Below are 20,142 nucleotides of genomic sequence, written 5' to 3'. Positions count from 1 at the left end.
TTGTTAAGGTGAAGTAAGATAATAGTTAATTGTACATTTTTTTCTTAATTTTTCAGATCTATAATTCTAAAGAGTGATTTTTTTTTTATTATTATCATAAACTGAACGACCACAGATCAGCAAAGCGAGTAGCCCATGAAATATTCATCAGATTATTATTTCGTAATAAATTCTAATTCTAATTCTAATTTCCTAATAAATAATTTATTGATTTGTTTTTAATATCAAAAATCTGTACGATTTTTTTGTTTTTCATTTTCCCACCCTTACATATTTGGTGAAGGCACATCTTGCTTACAGCCATCTAAGAATTCTTTTTATAGAAACAAGTAGATTCTAAATCCTCTTGATTTCAATTGAGATGTTATTAAAAAACTTAGGCACAAGAAATACAAATAGTGTGCAGTGTAGGAAGTTAATACAATATAATACAAAATTTACAATATAATAGTTTGGCTGGATAGCAATCCCCCCTAGGTTCTCCCCTCTGTTCCGGAACCTTCAATTTTACAAATTAAGCACTCTCATCATATCACTCACGCACTCCCTATTTTTATGTATTCTTACAATAAGTTGGTACGTCATTAAAATGTGTATTACCCACGCACAACCTAAAAGCTCATGTGGACATCATCCGCAATAAAAATATGTGTTTGAGTTACACCAAAGAGAAATATATTTGTCTATGGTTACACTGACCAGTCGTATAATCTGAGGGAAGCCGAGCAGACCGATTCCGGCGACAAAGGAGGCCACGCCCATCGCCTGGCTGCGTATCACAGTAGGCAGCAACTCGCCAATGAACACGTAGAATACACTGAACGCTGCGGCGTTGCCAAACTTACCAAACATCGCCAGGACCAGAGTCAACCACACGTTATCTGTCAACCGAAACCACCATCATTGTTCAAACATCAAGAAGAAATCAAGATTCTTAATTTGCCACATTTTTTTTACAAAATGTATAAGCTCGGCATTATAACTACAAAATGTATAAGCTCGTCATATAACATAGAAATACAGTGTAGCCTACTTGATGCGTAACGGAATTCAACGAAATTATGAAGTACCCTATTTCTTCACAAAAGTTGAGACTAGCTGTGTTGTCAAAAAATAAATTATGTTTCAATAATTTCAGTAACAGGTAAAGTGATCACCAAGATTGTGCATGGAATTTGTATATTTTCTTCAATGCAAGTCATAATGCCACCAACTGTTTGTTTTCAAAGATATTTTTGAATATTAAATTTGAGTTCAAATGTGTTCTGATTCAATGGAAGTCATTTTTATTTGAAGACAGATCAAATCTAATGGAAAAGAGTCTCAGTAGAGCATCACCAGCTTCAAGGAAAAATGAATAAATAATACATTGCCAAATTGAGAATCAAGGTACCCTCTTTCAATTTCATTTCATTTCTCACGACATGTTTCGATTTGTTATTTTCAAGTGACTCACTCACTCAAGTCACTGACACACTCACTTGAAAATTACATTCTAGGTCAAAATATGTTGAATAAAGGATACTTTGATTTTTAAATTTCATATAAAACTAGTAGCCCTTAGAAAGAAAGTGCATATTGCATAATACAAATTATTCAATTCCATAATAATTATTATTGTAATTGGAATTTAAATTGTATTTAATTCTTCTTCGTTTACAGTGTACAAGAAAATATGCATAACGAGTTTGAAGAAAGCTCCTCACATGGGCGTGTTGTACTCACATGTCTGGTGTACTTGATTAAACTAAACTCCAAATAATGAATCAATTATTCTTATCATATATTTTTTCTAATGGAAAATATGTACATTATTAGCAATGATTTTATACAGTATCTCCTATTCCTTCCAGAATTCAATTCTTTTTTCAATCATCCAATTCAAATGTATTATTACAAACGAAGAAATTATTTCACGCTTCTCAAATTCTAGATTTTGAATCAATTTTAATAGCCTATTTCACTGAAGCTAATTGAAAGTTTAGTCACATAGAATTACCAGTAGGCCTAAATTAAAACTGAAAGAGTGTCCTAGTGATTCTATGCAGTTGAATTTTAATGAATGAAATTAATTTGAATAAGCCACGAGATTATTTTTTAAAAAAATTGGAATGACACACCATAGTTTCCAAACACAATAACCAGAACGTGCAAGTTAATATATAAAATATTTACAATAGAAGGTACAAGTTGTCATTGAGAGCACCAAATTTTTAAAAGTGGAGGGTGAATTTTTAAATTATTATGACTATTAATATACAAGTGATATACCTGTAAAGAGCTGCATTTTTTGAAAATTGAGTGTGCAAAATAATTCACGTTTCTAGAATCAAATAGTGTTCAGCTTTTTCATATATATTTCCAAATATACAGGCTTAATAATATAGTTAATGGTCCACCTTTATAGAATTAGATAGTATTCAGCTTATTCACAGAAGATATTTCCAAATATACAGGCTTAATAATATAGTTAATAATCCACCTTTATAGAATCAGCTTATTCACAGAAAATATTTCCAAATATACGGGCAGAATATTCAATTTTAGTTATTAATTCTCAAGATAGATAGATAGCTGATGTTACGTTGGAGAGGAAAAGTGACAAATACTCATTCCATTGAAAACTTTACAGGCTTTGATAATTCAAGGGAACAGAAAACACATAAATAAATGATAAAATGTATGAAAAGAAAGCAATCACCTTCCGCAACCAACATGCAACTGATGCAGGCAAGACCACCGGAAAACATCATCGAGAAAAGTACGTTCCTGCGTCCATAGATATTCATAGTGTACAAAGTTGCTAGGTGACCAGGAATTTCAACAATCCCGCCTGCAAATGGTCCACAAATCAGCAGGGCGAATAATATTCTTTTATTGATTCAATGATACACAATTATTTCCAAAATAATTTGGTGGAGGATCAACAGGCACAGCCCAAAACTGTTCCCCCCCGAATTTCGATTTATTAAAAATAGTCCAGGAAATATTGCTGATCAAAAGTACATGACGAAAAATACTACTATTAGAAAACGATTCAACACTCATGTCACTATCCTACGCTAAGGCAAGGTAGGTAGATATAGACGCTATGGGTCGTGCACTTCACAGTTTTTATTTTTCGTTTTAATTTTGCAAAGTTGAGAAGAAAAGAACATAGCTATGGCAAGGAGCAAAATATCACCAAAACGGATTATTCAAACAGAACTCGAATCACACACAGTTTTCAAATTATAAAGCAAAATACAGAGAATATTATTATTATAATACTAGTTGGTTTATGATGTTGCAAGATAAGTCTAGTTCAAAGTGCGTTACAGTTCACCTGAAACTACTTTATTTTCAACACTAATCTATCCTTAGAGTACTTAGGTGACTTTGCTGGCTGTGCCAAAACATTAAAATTTAATAAAACAATATTGAAGCTTGAAGTACCCTTCATTATTCAAAATAATAAAGGGTACTTCAAGTTTCAATATTGTTACTAATTTATAAAAGTAGCCCATTCAAGAGAAGTGTTTTTATTAAGATTTATTATAATTTACATTTGTCTTACGTATCTTGTATTTTGGCCAAATAAAATATTCTATTCTAAGAAAAAAAGATTTCCCCATCGAAAAAATTCTAATTGGAATCTGAAAGGAAGAATTATGTTTTTATACAATGCTAAATTTTAAAAATTTCAACATTGGTACAGTTCTTTAAATTGATGTGCAAAACATGGAACGTGTCAGAATTTTGGAATATGAGTTTTATGAAATCGATAGTTCGATTCTTCCCAAATATTGTATTACTTGATTCCACCTATGAATAAATAAGAACTCAATTATTATCATTAATAATAATGACAATTAATAACGCCAATAAATAATTAATCCATTATAGTAAGTAGTTTTAATAAGTAGATTTAATTCTGAGGTATTATAATGAGCCAACTTATTGAATTATCAACAGGTAGAGTCGGGTGTATCACCAAGTTCAAATTGCCTGTACCACCTAATAATAGGTATTGAGTTTACTGTATTAATTTAGAAAAAGTTAATACGACACTACAAACTCACTAAACTGAAAATGCAGGTCATGATCAAATAATAATTTAGAAAAAGTTAATAAGACACTACAAACTCACGAAACTGGAAATGCAGGTCATGATCAAATAATAAATGCGGACTCCATGAAATGTAAAAAATTCTAACTTGGAATAGGCTGAGTTGAGCATACTTAAGCCCAGTTCACACGAAGCCAATTGAAAAAACAAGTTGCCTTATTCAATTTACTTGCCACTTATTGAATTTAAACAAAATTAAAAGGTGAGAATTGTAACAAGTGGATTTAGAGTAAGACAAGTAACATAAATTAATCTACTACCTTTAGGCTCGCCACAAAGTAGACCCATACTAATCCACGAAAAGCAACCCACACCGTGGGATGTTTTGTAAACATTGCTATAGAATTATTCATAATCAATCAGCTGACATTGCATGTATTACACAGATGCCTGGTAAAGCCTAGCGATGGTTTAGAAAACATCCCACGGCGTGGGTTGCTTTTCGTGGATTAGCGTGGGTCTACTTTGCGGCGAGCCTTACTGGCCTTGACTGAGTGGAACTGCAAGTTTAAAGTGTAGCTAATATACCAGCTGAGTGGTTGAAAAATAATACAATTTAGCATAGAGAAAAGTTAGCATAGAGAAAAGTTAGCATAAGATTTTAAGCCGAATTTTTGTTAACTCAAGCCTATTACTGTCGACTACTCTCTATTATCACTCTGTTGACCGGGGTAGAGTGTAAGAACGGCACAGTATGAGAGACTTCCAGCATCACATAGCTTCATGAAAAATAACTACTAGGACTATCGACTTGAATTAACAGTGAAATTTGGAACATAAACACCCTATGCCTATACCATGGGATATCTTCTTATGCTTTCTTTTCTCTATGGTGTTAGTTACTGAGATGAGTTCTCAGCTACACTCTAGACTCTCTGCTCTACTATGTTTTCACCCTGAACCAGGCTTCAGTCATTTTCACCATGACCTGAGCAGTAATGTTTTGAATGTAATGTATTGGTGTTGATATCTAGTGCATTCTTACCAATGAAAAACGCCAGCTGATCGCTGATTCCCAAATTGCCCACATTGTAGGACAGTCCGTTGTAGACAATGGAGTTCGCAATCCAGTTGAAAGAAAGAATCAAGAATTTGATTCTTGTTTGACTGTAGCCGAGTGCATCGAACAGAGTCACACACTTCTCTTCTTTTGAACGAGCTTTCGTCGAATTCCTTATTAATTCAGGCGTCGTTTTTGGAGAACTACAAAAAACCTCCTGAAAAAACGTATTTCAATTATTTTTTAATAGGAAAATTCTCAATTTTTATCAAAAAAACGTGGTAGTATTTTTCAAAATTGTGTTAGAAATAGCAAGGGCTGTGTGTCGTCTACTATGTATTTTTTTCATTAAATGAAATACGGTAAATAAATATATTCAAAACAAACTCTTCCTTCTGTTCAGAATCTATTTCAAATCTTTGATCAAACAAGAAGTGGATCACAAGCTTAACAAAAGTGATAATTAAACATAAATCTATTCTGAATGTAATTATAATTGTATACAACAAAACATGATTCGATTATTCATGTCAAGTTTATTGAACCAAAACATCTTAGGTGGGCCGTCCACTGGAACCGATTTCGTCCGAACTAGCATCGGCCGAAAACTACCGAACTCGTCCGAAAGATCCCCCAACAAAGAAAGCTATAGATGCTCGTCCATTGCAACAGGTTCATACGTCCGTGCACGGCCGTCTCCGGCCGATCAAGCTTTCGATCCGAATTGAATGGGATTTTCCGGCTCTATCCGGCCGAAGTCGAGCTGAGACAACATCATCCTAACCTCAAAATTGAAACAATTTTGAGGTTAGGATGATGTTGTCTCAGCTCGACTTGTCTGTTTTTGTTTTTAGAACTTGTTCTGTTTTATAAAGTTTTAACTATGGACAATGAAAAGTTGATAAGTTTGGTTCAAGAGCATGTTCCATTGTGGGATATGCGAGACAAAATATATCATGGTCGTGATGTTCAAAGGAATCTGTAGACAAATATTACTGAACAAATAGGATTTGAGGGTAAGGTTATTGTAATGAATAATTAATTTAGTGGATATTTGTTTATTCAATTTTCAAAATCTCAATATAATCATTGTTTATGAAAAATTTTGGTGGATATGATAGTAGTTAATTCAATATTTATTCAATATTCAATAGTTCAGCCAACTACTGAACTAGACTGACGTAAATGGTTCCAATGGACGACCATATTCGGCCGAATTAACGGCCGGCAGATTCGTCCGATCCAACGGCCGAACGGATCGGTTGAATACGATTCCAGTGGACGGTTACCCTTAAATATCTGATCTGTTAATCAAAACACTGATTCTTTTTCAATTATAATTTTTGACAATCGAATTGCTGCAATTCTATTTCTGAAATTATTGAATACTCAGCAATTTTCAACACATGAAAGAATAGATTCTCTCAAATAATGAAAGCCCTCTTTCATCTTGAAAAAACATGTTTACCACATATTTTCCCATATACAGAGTTGTGCAGAGGAAACGCATGTTTTTCGAACAGCCAGTACTCGTCAACGGGAGAGGGTATTGCCCTGGATTGTTGGCAGACGACCCATACTATGACATTTCAGTTGCTATGAGCGTTGGAACGTACAACATCGTGTGTTCGCTGTTAAGCAGTTTTTTTTAGAAACAATGAATCACTGTAGTCACAGTGCTTTCCCGTCAATATTTTAGAGTTGGGCGTCGAGGTGCAATGCCCGATCGAAATACTGTACTCCGATAGGCTGCAGCGTTTAGGAGTACTAGTTCTGTGATGAAAAAAAACACCTGTTATTTCCCGTTCAGTTCTTACTCCTGAAAGTGAAGACCGAGTCAGTGTCGTCGAGTCGATCGTCCAGGACTGGGAACAACTACCGTTCTAACTCGGTCTACACTTTCCGGGGAACGGGAAAGACCAGGTGGTTTCTTTTTCATCACAGAACTAGGACTAAACGCTGAACCATCGAAAACGCTGAACCATCGCATCTCCTAAACGCTGCAACCCATCAGAGTACAGTATTTCGATCGGGCATTACACCGCGACCCTCAACTCTAAAATATTGACGAAAAAGCGTTGCACTGTGACTACAGATTCATTTTTTTTTTTCTAAAAAAAAACTGCTTAACAGCGAACACACGATGCTGTACGATCCAACGCTCATAGCAACTGAAATGGCATGGTATGGGTCGTCTGCCAACATTCGTTCCAGGGCAATACCCTCTCCCGTTGACGAGTACTGGCTGTTAGAAAAACATGCGTTTCCTCTGCGTAACCCTGTATTTAAAAACTGATGCAGTTTCAAACTTTCAAGATGTTCCATTGGTTTCATCAGTGAAACTTACATAAAGCCCAAACCAACAAAAAATGCATTATTACTTGTAATCAAACAGTAATGAAACAGTATATATGAAACAAGGAATAAACTCCTTGAATGCTTCCCTGTACTGCAGCATGTCAACACTGGTTGTAATACGATAAGATTTGATCTATGATCCTTTAAATCATACTTAAAATAAATAAAAATTTAAAGATTACCTTGAGCGGTTTTGAAGGGTAACATTGCGGTAACCATGTGGCTTTGGTTTTCGTCAGTTTTGCAATAATTATTTTGGCTTCTTCTCCCCTATTTTTACTGAGCAGCCATCTCGGTGATTCTGGAATCAACCAATAATAGCTGAAAAGGAGATATACAACCAAGATGAAAAAGTCTATATATTTTAGACAGTCTATCCAGTCGTCATATTTATTCCTATCACAATGTTAGTTAGATGTCGATAAAAATATACTATTAAAAAGTCAATTTTAATAATGCAATTTCTAGTCTCAACATATGAATTTCATAAAATACGAATATTAGAATTTTTTTTTTTTCAATCGTAATATGAGAAGTTTTTATTAATATAGAAACTTACAGGTATAATTCAACTGTGAGAAAAATTTTGCACACTTTGAGAATAGCACAATAGTAAACGAGTAATACGAAAACGTTTGTATACTGTCAACATAAGCAGTAAGCAAAACTTAAATTTTCTAATAGAAATCACAAGCCAGTCGAAAGCTGAATCAGTTTTCTCATGACTCTTTTGATAAATGATATTATTTTCAACATTAAAAATGACCAAAATTACTTTCTTCACTATAAAATCAATTATTTTAAAATATTGAAGAATTTCCCGATCACTAAATCTTAGTTCCCGAGTAAATCACATCTCATTGACAACTCGAGTTATTAATCTTCACATATTTTTTCACTAAGACCAATACAATAATTATAAAACGAAACAATATACATTTAGATAGCTATCTGAAAAAGTATTTACAAGTTCCCATGAATTAAATAAATGTCGATTTACTGTCAAAAGATCATTGCAACCATTGAGAAATCAAAAATAATACTCTATAGACGCTATATTCTATTTACATAATTGGAAAACGACACTATAGAAAATAAATATTATACAAGCCACAACCAACTTCTACAGATATATTCATCTTTTATCATTAAAGAAAGAAAAATTAGAAGAAGAAATCATTTAAATAAAAATGATTTGTTGTTTGTTAGACTTGAAAGTTCTTACAACCAAAAATTTATTAAAATATCGTTAAACTTCAAGTATTTTGATTAAATTTGGTAAATTCAAATCGTTTTATTCAATAACTAATGTACCACCATGATATATCAATCTATACTTATCATCAGAATTTCAACTTCACTAGTAGACAAAAACAAATTATATTCTACAGGGTGTCAGATAAGTCACTCTCTTTTTTTATACAGCTATAATTTCTTTATCTATGAACCAATTTTGTTAGAACTACATATGTTAGAAAGAACACTCCTTGAGGTTGTGTCAAACACCAATTTTCATTTGTTTCAGTTTAAAAACGATCCCTCTCTTGAATGTGGAAGAACGAGCTGAAATAGCAGCTCGTTATGAGGTCTGATGATCTATGGTGCCAGTACAAAGATGGTGGAGGGCTGAACGAGGGATCCATGCAACACTGGATGCAAAAACTGTTAAAAATTGCCATTCCAAATTAAAAAAAAAAAATAAAAAAAAAAATAGCAGCTCGTTATGAGGTCTGATGATCTATGGTGCCAGTACAAAGATGGTGGAGGGCTGAACGAGGGATCCATGCAACACTGGATGCAAAAACTGTTAAAAATTGCCATTCCAAATTACTAAGAACAGGGAGTGTCGCAGATAGAAGACTATCAGGAAGACAATCAACGTCAAGGACAGCAGAGAATGTTGTCAGAGTAGGTGAAATGTTCATGAGGAGCCCTAGGAAATCACTGCATCAAGGATCTCGTGAAAGTGGTCTTTCTCGTTACTCTGTTGCAACGATTCTTAATAAATATCTCAATGTTTTTGCATCCAGTGTTGCATGGATCCCTCGTTCAGCCCTCCACCACCTTTGTACTCGCACCACAGTTCCCCAGAACTCAAAAAGAGCTGCTATTTCAGCACGTTCTTCCACAGTCAATAGAGGGGGCATTTTTAAATTGAAACAAATGAAAATTGGTGTTAAACACAACCTCAAGGAGTGCTCTAACAAAATTAATTCTAGAAAATTGGTTTATAAATAAAGAAATTATAGCTGTATAAAAATAGGGAGTGACTAATCAGTGACTTATCACTCTGTATATTGTATTTTTTACGGCTACTTTTAATATAGATGAAAATATAAATCTAAGTACCCTTGAAATTTAATAATTTGAAAGGGTACTTAGATTTATATTTTGATTTATGTATTCTATATTGTTTGGTTTGACACATTCAAGATGAATATAGAGCAAAAGTAGAGACTTGAAAGTAATTGGAGTGAGAGGATGGAAAGAAAAGGCAGGAGATAGAGAAGCTTGGAGGCGGATTGTGGAGGAGGCCAAAGCCCACATAGGGCTGTAGCGCCAGGATAAGTAAAGTAAGTATAGAGCAAAATAACAATTTAAAAAAAAAGGATTATTTGATTAAATGGCTATATACTTGATTATTTGACAGGTCTCAATTTACTTGGAATAAACAGATTGAAGTAGAAAAAATAGTTAATTTGATTACCTGAGCATGGCAAGGAGCGGTACTGATGTAGCCAGTGACAGCTTGAATGCATCGCGCAAAAAATGGCTGAGGATAGCAAGCAAGCACATGCCTAACGCGAAGCACATTGCTATAATAACACCAATAGTTGTGCGCTGCGAATGTCCTACAAGCTCCAATGCTGCAAGCAAAACATAGCTATCAATTTTCTCAATCATACCAATTTCATCACATCAACCCTAATCCGATCAATTTCATTCACGCAGTTAACCCGGTTTTTTGCAACTAAAAATAAGCTACTATTCACAAGAATAAAGAAAAGTGTACATCTGTACTAATTTTACTTGTACAAATACACAAGTACTTTAAATGATCGATTTGAAAAAATATATATAACTAAAATACTAATCAAAAATATAGTTGAATATATCTTTCCTGGATTTCAAATTCAAGACTAGATGTTGAAAAATAAAGTGAAGAAGTTGAAAGAGGGTAAAACAAATCAAGGAAATTGATAGCATCTTGAAAGTTTCATTATTTTTTGCAAGCGCTTTACAATAACTTATTGATAGGTTGCACCATAAATAAGAGACGGCCTATTTGGATGTTGTCTAGCTAAGGTAGGCGCACACAGATCGTCATCGGACGGACGGCACGCATCGGACGATTAGATTTGATGCATTGTTTTCAAATGAAGTGCGCATACCTATACGATGCAGGTTGGTTTCAATTGGAGTGCGCATACCTAAACGATGCGGATAGGTATGCGCACTCCAATTGAAATCAATGCATCAAATCTAATCGTCCGATGCGTGCCGTCCGTCCGATGACGATCTGTGTGCGCCTACCTCAACTGTTCTCTCTTTGGAGCTTTTTCACTCTTACACTATCTTTTCGCTATGATTGCATCAAAGACAGATTTAATAGCGATTTCAAGCAGGTATTATAAAAAGATAGTGTAACCCAGAATATTTATGCTACTACAGAGTTTACGCCTTAAAAGCATACTTGTATAGTTAACAATCATTATTATCATCATGTAACCCGTACTAACTTGATATTTGACTCATGTAATGATCCTTCCATCTAAAGAGAGGAGCCAGTCTGGTTAACTAGAACGAGGAATTGAAGTGGATGAATATCAATACGTTTTAATGAATATCAATAAAAATCTACTGGCATCGTGTGAATGACTAGTTGATTGTCTACACACGTTAGCATGACAAAGACTACACAAAACTAAGAATAATAGCTATGAAAGTGTAAAGACCCCAATTTTTAAGTGTTCATCAAGAAACATATAATTTGGAAAAATCTCTGAACAATGAAACTGGAAGTTTTCTTCCATTTAAAATCCTACAGTGAAATTTACTTCAAACTATCAGCATGGGTTGAATAGGTAGCCTAGGATTAATGTTTTATAGAGGGAATGCTGAAATATTCAATAGAATCTCACAAAAGAATATTGTTTAGTTTAGGAATACATATTTTAATAAATAATACGAGAGTATCAAAAATCTAATTTATACCAAATCCTGTGAATCAATACAATCTATTTATGAAGATATAGCAGTTATAATTTTTTTTCTTAATTTATTTATTCTTTTTTTACAATGAAGCACAGATTGGGAGAGAAAAACTAGGAATATCTTGTACTTTTTCTCTCCCAAATTTAGGTAACATTAAAAGTCCAAATGAGGTTACGTCTTCTAGATTTCCACAAAATTTTCTGTTCAAAAATATTTATACAGACCATTCTTTTGAATTTAGATGTTCCAAATACCAAAATAATAATAATTTATAACACTCAGTTATTTTTAAAATAGAGAATATTCACTTATTAGATCTTGAGATATAATATAATATAAGATAGATTTAAAAATCTAATATATATCAAATTATTTGAATCAATACAATATGTATTATGGAGATGTAGCCGTAATAATTAGATCTAAGGATACAATAGTAGATTCAGGTGATATTCATTTTTTCTGGTATTTCAATTGTCCAGTTGTTCAACTTTTCGTTATTTGTATTTATTATCTAAAATTAACAATACACAATATCAACATATTGCCATTTAAAAGCAGAAACCCTAACCTTTCCTTTACCTACATAATTAAACTGAACCTTTTAGGTTATATTCATCTAATTTTATACGCAAGACAATTTTAAACATGACCGATATGAGAAACTCCTCTTGATACAGTATAACAGATTTGAATTTCATCTGCCAATGAAGCTAGAATAAAAGTCGGGGGAAATTAATTCACATCTAAGTAAATAATAGAACTGAGTACATTTCTCTAATTTAAAAATATGGGGGACAACTCACCCAAAACAAAGCATATCTGATAAAGTGCCGGGAAGAATAAACCAGATAGAGTACGCAAGATAGTGTAGACCATGTAGTTGGGTGAGTAGCAGGTCATCACTGATATCAGTATGTCTGGTATCAACACAAGCAGAAGTGCCGGTCTCCTTCCATATCTGTGGAGCACATTTCATTTTGGAGTTGATAAGTTGGCTATAAAAAATACGTGAAAGACATAATTTTGCACAGTGCTTAGCTTTTCAAAGAGACACTTTACATGTATGGCTCCCAAAATAGCTCTAAAGAGAGAGCAGTTGCCCTGCATCCAAATACCCATTGGCAATCATGTTGCAATGAATATTCATTATTGGATCAAATAAAACAAATTTATTCTCTTAAAAAAATTTATTAGAGTAAATTTAAAAGTATGAAGATTCGAAACATTGAAAGTTTCAAAACATTCAAAGACAATTCCAAATTTAGTTAAGATCCAGAACATGAAAGTAATACTAAATCATCAAACATTTATTATACTATTTGAAGTGTCACGATTTAAATATTGAGTAAACATTTCTTGATTTTCTTGGAGATTTGTAGTTGAGGAAAATAAGTACATATCACACATCGACATACTGATTTGTGAATGAGCATTACAAATAGTACGGTATGTAAATCATTGATATTGGAGAATATTATAAGCCAAAAGGTATGTGATATACTAACGGAATTAATAAACCTATAACCCTATTCTATCACAGTACTTGGAAAACTAAAAATAATATTATTAGATGAGATTACAACCGACTATGAATGAGTAGACATTTGAAGAAATTAAAGGTATTTGGTACCTTAAATCAAAATATACGTGTTATTTTCATTGAGAAAATATTTTCACCACATTCTGAGCATGATCATCTTTTGAAGCCATCCTAAAATATTGCCAAATTGGAACTCAAGCAAATTATCAAGGAAGGCAGGCATTTGAAATTCTCCAAAATATACTAGAATAGTTATGTTTATTATTCAACAAAACAGAAGCAAAAGTGCTGAATAAGGAATTGAGCACCAAAACAAATCTACAGTGACTGATAAGTCACTCTCTATTTTTATACAGCTATAATTACTTTATTCATGAACCAATTTTGTTAGAACTACATTTGTTAGATAGAGCACTCCTTGAGGTTGGAACACCAATTTTCATTTGTTTCGGTTTGAAAATGCCCCTTCTCTTGACTTTGGAAAAACGAGTCAAAATAGCAGCTCGTTATGAGGTCTGGGAATCTGTGGTGCGAGTACAAAGGTGTTGGAGGGCTGAACGAGGGATCCATGCAATACTGTATGCAAAAACTGTTAAAAATTTCCATTCCAAATTACTAACAACAGGGAGTGTCGCAGATGCATGACGATCAGGAAGACCAGGAGACCTTGAATACCAACTTCAAGGACAGCAGAGAATGTTGACAGAGTTCGTGAAATGTTCATGAGGAGCGCTAAGAAATCACTGCGTCAAGGATCTCGTGAAAGTGGTCATTCACGTTACTCTGTTGCAACGATTCTTAAGAAATATGTCAGTGTTTTTGCATCCAGTGTTGCATGGATCCCTCGTTCAGCCCTCAAACACCTTCGTACTTGCACCACAGATTCTCAGACCTCATAATTAACGAGCTGCTATTTTGGCTCGTTTTTTCACAGTCAATAAAGGGGGCATTTTCAAACTGAAACAAATGAAAATTGGTGTTGAAAACAACCTCAAGAAGTGCTCTATCTAACAAATGTAGTTCTAACAAATTTGGTTCATGAATAAAGAATTATAGCTGTATAAAAATAGGGAGTGACTTATCAGATACTCTGTATATTATAAGGTACGTAACAAACGGTACACGTTTTTCTCACCTATCAGAGATGAATCCAAAGACTATGCTTCCTATTAAAGACCCCAAATAAAAAAGGGTTGTTGCTAACGATGGTTTCCAGGAATCATCACAGACCAAATTAAGCTGCAAAGGAAAAATATTGAGATTAGACTGGAACCCTATAGTCCGAGAGATATTACTTTTAACACGGCTCTCACTCGAAGACAGAGAGGCCCGATACTCTTTCCTTCACTAGTCACTCCTACTACCTAAAATCATTATCCCTACTTTTGTGTTAGCATCCAATTGTGCGCAGCATGCTTACTCCTCTCCAATACTCTGTCCATGCTACAAACCGAGGAAGGAGAAACTGGTTTCCCCTCTTCATGTAAAAAATAATATCTCTCGGACTATAGATGTTTTTACTTAATTTAATTTGAAGAAGAATATATTTCAGCAGAAGCTTGTTACCCTTCGTTAAGTATTACTTTTACGTGATTGAATAAGTAAATCAATAAATAACTGACCTGAACAATATTTAAATTGGTTGAATTGGTCTGAATAATAAGTGAAATTGAACGAAGGAATTCAAGTAGTTGAAGTCAAACTGGAAGGTGACTGGTATAACTTGACAGTCGCAATACAAAAATTCTGTTCATATTGAACAGGGGCCACCGTGCTTCTACATTGATTGGAAGCTGCTGGGCTTTGTGCCTTAATGGAAACATTTACAATAATTATGATTATTAATAATAATATGATTTGTTCTAGATAAATTAGAATAGTCTGAATAAGCCTAAACGCCACAATAAGAAGTACCAAGCTTGAATGTTTCAATTTATAACTTATTACAAGCTTGATTACATACATGAGGACAAGAGATACTTGCCTGGAACTTTATCCTGAATCTAACCCGATCCTCAAGATATATAGACTGATGAGGATACTCGAAGTTGATTGGATGAGGTTGCTGAGGAATCAAATGTTTGCTCCCCTAAATTGTGAGCATGACTATCTGAAGGTTTTCATTATTGTGACGTATTAAATTTATGACTGCAACCTTCTTTTTCTCTTGAAAGAGAGGCTTAATGGTCATGCTTTTTGCATAGCCACCTATTTAGTCGTTTACCCTATTACCCTATAATTCATAATAATCAATACAAGTTTCGCCTAAGATAAGAAAAACAGAATACTTCACTTACCTCAGTAACAAGTGTGCTATCGTAATTGTTTCTGTCATAGGTCCATCCATATTGGCAAGGGATGGTGGGTAACGTTGCATTAACGTTATCAACGTGAGACTTGTTGAAGGAGCTCAATTGTTTACGATAATCGATATCGTACATAAGGCACTTTTCATATCTACCATTCTTGAATGGTATAGACATAGATTTCTTTTCTAGCTCAGTTAACGAAATGTTGCCTGCAACCAATAATTCATCAACCGATATAAGGATACTAGAGGTCTCATTCACGGGTTTTTGCTTTCAAGATATATTACAACTACTTAAATAAAAAGAATGAAATATTCATATTATTTTGAAGTAATACTGAAGTAATTCAGTATTATCCAATTTCCATACATGACCGTCAGTGCGACGGACATTTTTTTTACAGATTTTGTACAAAAATCTAAATTTGGAAATCTGGTTTGGACTGAAATTATTGTGTGAGGACATAATGCCTAGTCCACATGGTTGGCCTAGTCGCTTGTCCAGCCTGCAATGTGACCAGTGTCCAATTTAGGCCAGCGGTAGCCAGCGTTGGCAAACCGCCCATACACACACTGGCGCGGTAGTCATTGGCCAACATGAAGATGCGGCATAAAATACACAGCTTCATTCCGCACTTTGTAATCATATCTGAATTCGGGGGAGAAATAGCACAAGGTAGCCTTATTGTTTTCTCCCCCAATCATTCTAATTAAGTATTTTTGTAAAAATAAAGAATGAAATATTTCTTAAAAGAATGGAATAAAACAATTAACAAATTAGATTTGAGAAGGCTCGTTTCAGTGGCTCTTTAGTTCTACTAGATCTTTCAGTTCATGAACAGATCTTTAGCGCACTGTTCAACAAGGCCACCACTCTTGACCTATCTTATCGAATACTGGGGATTTTTTTCTCTCAGAGCGAAGTAACTTACATGGATTTAAAACAGAGCAATTTTTCTTACGTTGGAGACAACAGAAGTCAACCAATGGATGTGGAATGAAACAGCATAGTAGATAAGAAGCTCGCCCGTACATTTTTTACCTGTCATCAATGTTGAAAAAACTAATTTCAGAGACCCTTAATTGCATACATTGCTTGGAATTGCATTCTGGATCATTTTTACGGTCCCAGCTACTTCCAGAGACGAAGGACAATTTTATGGCACTATCTCCAATCAGATAATTATGATAATAATGGGCAGATACGGGTTTCAGGGACATGGTTGCTGATTACCTAAGAGACAGCAAGTTGTATCCAACATGGGTGCTACCTCTGGTAGGGTATGTGTACCACATGGAGTACCGCAGGGCTCGGAACTTGGTTCATTGTTATTCTTGATAATGATTAATTACTTGCGCCTGAACAACTCCAGCCTGCAAGGAGCCCCAGGCAGCCAAGCAGAAGACCCATGAGCTTTTCGAAGAGTTAGTTCTGCGCGAATAAGCTGAAGTTGAATGAGAGCAAAACTCAGCAGATCAGCTGATGTTAGTGCAGCTCCTGTCTCTTTGCTTGGATTCAGCGTGGATACCAAATTGTCTAGGGAACATAGCTTGATACTTACTTGATACTTGATGTCTGGGTCGTTGACTGGGGGTGCCAGATGGACCGCGTCGTAGTCGTGCATCCAGCCTGGTCATCCGGCAGGAAAAAGTGTCTCTTCGTCCAGTTCGTTGAGCGAGTACAAGGGCCGCTCAAGAAGTTGGGTTTTCAGGGCTTTCTCGAATCTCTCAAGTTCCATTTCCTGAACATCGGTGGGAAGTTTGTTGAAGATCTTCAATGCCGCTATCTGGAAGCTCTTCTGATTGCTTGTCAATCGAGTTCGTGGAATTTCCAGGTTCCCTGCTGACCGTGTATTGTAGTTGTGGACCTAATTTCTCCTTTTCATTTGTTCATTATTCTTCCTCACATGCATCAATGCAACGAAAATATATTGGCTGTAAACAGTCATTATTTGAAGCTCTCTGAACAGCGGCCTGCAATGTTCCAAATAATTGGAGAACGTCATTATTCTCAGAGCTCTTTTTTGAATCAGTAGCATTGTCGGAGTCTGCAAAAAGGTGTCACGAGTAATCTATTTACTTCGTAAAATGAGAGAACTTCTGAGTGTACAACAACTGCTGATGCTGTTTCACTGTTGAACTGTCTCATCCAGTATGGAATATTGTTGTGGGGACATTCGGCTCATACAAACGACATTCTCCTACTCCAAAAGAAAGGACTCCGTGTGATAACGTTTAGCAAGTTTGATGAGCATTGCCAGCCCATATTCCAACGGTTGGGCATTCATGCTGACTACATATAAGCATCACTACTTCATGTCAAAAAACACCTGTCTACGTTTTGAAGAAGAGAGAAAGTGCACACTCATGACACTCGAGGGAGGATCAACTTGGACGTGCCACGCCGTCCATTGTTTTCCAGTGCTGGCAATCAGGATGACAACTGCCTGCCACACTCAGGGCTCACCTACTGCATTCACAAACATCCTATCAAGGTGGCTCACTGGGAGGAGCTTCTATTGTTTAGAAGATTTTTTAATGACTACTGGTCTATGACGCCACCATCCGAGTGAATTGAATTTTTTTTTATTTTTGATACGATATATCCGGGGAATCCTGGTCTTCGTTCATTATATTGGATAAAGCTCTAAGTTATCGACCATTTGACCATTCACAGAACGTTGGATTCAAATACTTATGTGAGCATCAGCCAGCATTAGAATCTTGAGATCCCAGTCCGGAGACCCATGTATCAAAATAAATAGGCCTATGTTCAGTATATTTAATTAATACTTACTTGATACTTGATATTCTCCCACTGAGAGAGCGTTTGCGCCGCGGTCATCAGATTTTTCATCATAATGTAGAGCTCAATTTCCTTGTGGTTCCTGGAGTCGGTGTGGTGAGATTCTTTCCTCAAAGTATTCTTGTAAACTATAATATGGTCTTGTTGTGAGGAATTTTTTTAGTTCATTTTTAAATTGACTCAAGTTTTCCAAGGTCTTCAATTCACTTGGCAAGCAGTTCTAAATCCTAGCGCAGATATATTTGGGTCCATATTGGGTCAGTCTGGATCGTACCACTCTCACATGAGTGTCGTTTCTTCGTCTGGTGTTGTGGTGTTAAGAAAATTAACAAAATAAGTTAGCCTAACAAAAGTTAAGATTACTTACCATCATAAGTGAAATCATCTAATTCCGGTATCCGACACCAATGATCAGGTGTTGCACTAACAAATACTTGCGAAAAAACAAGGAAGACTGTCACCACGGACGCTGGTATACAAAGTAGAGCAAACAGCTTTTTTTGGTGAATCGTTGTAATTTCATTGTCCAGGCAAACTTGTTTATCACGGTCAGAATCAGCCATTATAAACTGCAAATAAGATGAGTCAGTATTATAAAAAGCAAATTATGGAATTTAATAATTCAAAATTTAAATGGAAATTTTTCTAGGTATAATCATATAGCTTAAAAAACTTAGGTATTTGGAATTACAAGTTAGATTAATATGATTTAGTAAAACTTCAAGTATTTATGACTAAAATAATACAAGAATCATTTAAAATTATGTTTCAATTGAAAATGTGTTATAAGTAATCAAAACTTAAAGAAGACAGTTTAATTTTATAACCTAAAAATACCGGTAGAATAAAAAAAGAATTCCTTCAATGTTAAAAGATATAATAAAATATATCAATATTTACCTTGATGATTTCAATTCTTAATAACCAATCATATTAAAAATTTTGTTCAATTTTAATGAAGTATAAGAGATAACATTGCAAAAGAGCAATACAAAAACCCAACATCATAACCTTTCGAACCACGAAGTTCAAAAATAATCATTAGATTCAAGGAAATTTGTAGGAGTTGAACATAAATTATTAGTGAAAAGGCACAAGATAAGAACTAAAATAATAACAAGTTACAAAAGATCAAAAATAAATCTTTGCTCAATAATCTAATCTTTTTACAGTTTTTGCATTGTACATTATTTTTGTTTTCTGAAATCTGAATCCAATCAGCTGACTTGGATGTAAAACTCATGTAGAGAGCAGCTCTGGCGGTACAGACCTATTCAAAGCGCCAAATTTTAAAATGATTTGTGCCGGTTGCACAAAAGACAGTTAAATTTTAATCCTGATTAATTCCAAGAAAACCAATTAGAGAAGCCGTCTCATCAAAAAAACCATCTTATCAAAAAGACCTTCTCTGATTGGTTCTCGTAAAATTAATCAGGATTAAAATTTAACCGGCTTTTGTGCATCCGGGCCTCTATAAAATAAATTGTCTTTTATTTTAAAAAACTTTGCACTTTCACTTTTAAATAAGTTTTGTCATCACTGATAATAATTAGAAATGGTTGAGAGAGATTTTCTTATCAATGCTTTCTTTTTTTATTCTAAGTAGGTGGTAATCTATTAATTTATATTGATATTTAATTCAAATCTACGGTACCGTATTCAATTTGTGTAAACTAACTCAGATTTAATAAAAGTGATGATTTTTATTGACTCTATGTTCTTTCGGAGAGCATAAATTCAAGTTTCTTGATTTCATCGTGTACACTTCACTGTCATGGGATCAACACAACATGGTCTGTAATCG

The 20,142-nt window shown here is 34.5% G+C and overlaps 1 protein-coding gene across 2 annotated transcripts; it reads right to left on the bottom strand.

The window, feature by feature from the left end:
• Positions 1-289: 289 nt before the first annotated feature.
• LOC111046678 (organic cation transporter protein) lies at positions 290-19,557 on the bottom strand. 2 transcript variants are annotated; one of them, XM_039421828.1, is made up of 10 exons: positions 19,239-19,557; positions 18,706-18,907; positions 15,522-15,742; positions 14,360-14,463; positions 12,488-12,642; positions 10,174-10,333; positions 7,649-7,787; positions 5,094-5,325; positions 2,702-2,833; positions 319-881 (listed from the first exon to the last, which is right to left on the bottom strand). In XM_039421828.1, the coding sequence occupies exons 2-10, from the start codon at positions 18,899-18,901 to the stop codon at positions 631-633; spliced, it is 1,590 nt and encodes a 529-aa protein (XP_039277762.1). In that variant the 5' UTR covers positions 18,902-18,907; positions 19,239-19,557; the 3' UTR covers positions 319-630. The 2 variants fall into 2 exon arrangements, with proteins under 2 accessions (XP_039277763.1, XP_039277762.1); XM_039421829.1 differs by lacking the exon at positions 2,702-2,833 and having other exon boundaries at positions 290-881.
• Between the last annotated feature and the right edge of the window lie 585 nt (positions 19,558-20,142).

Source organism: Nilaparvata lugens, chromosome 2 (genome assembly GCF_014356525.2).
Source record: "Nilaparvata lugens isolate BPH chromosome 2, ASM1435652v1, whole genome shotgun sequence".
Taxonomy (NCBI): domain Eukaryota; kingdom Metazoa; phylum Arthropoda; class Insecta; order Hemiptera; family Delphacidae; genus Nilaparvata; species Nilaparvata lugens.
Note: the sequence above shows the minus strand (reverse complement) of the source record. Positions and strands in the feature narration are given on the sequence as shown.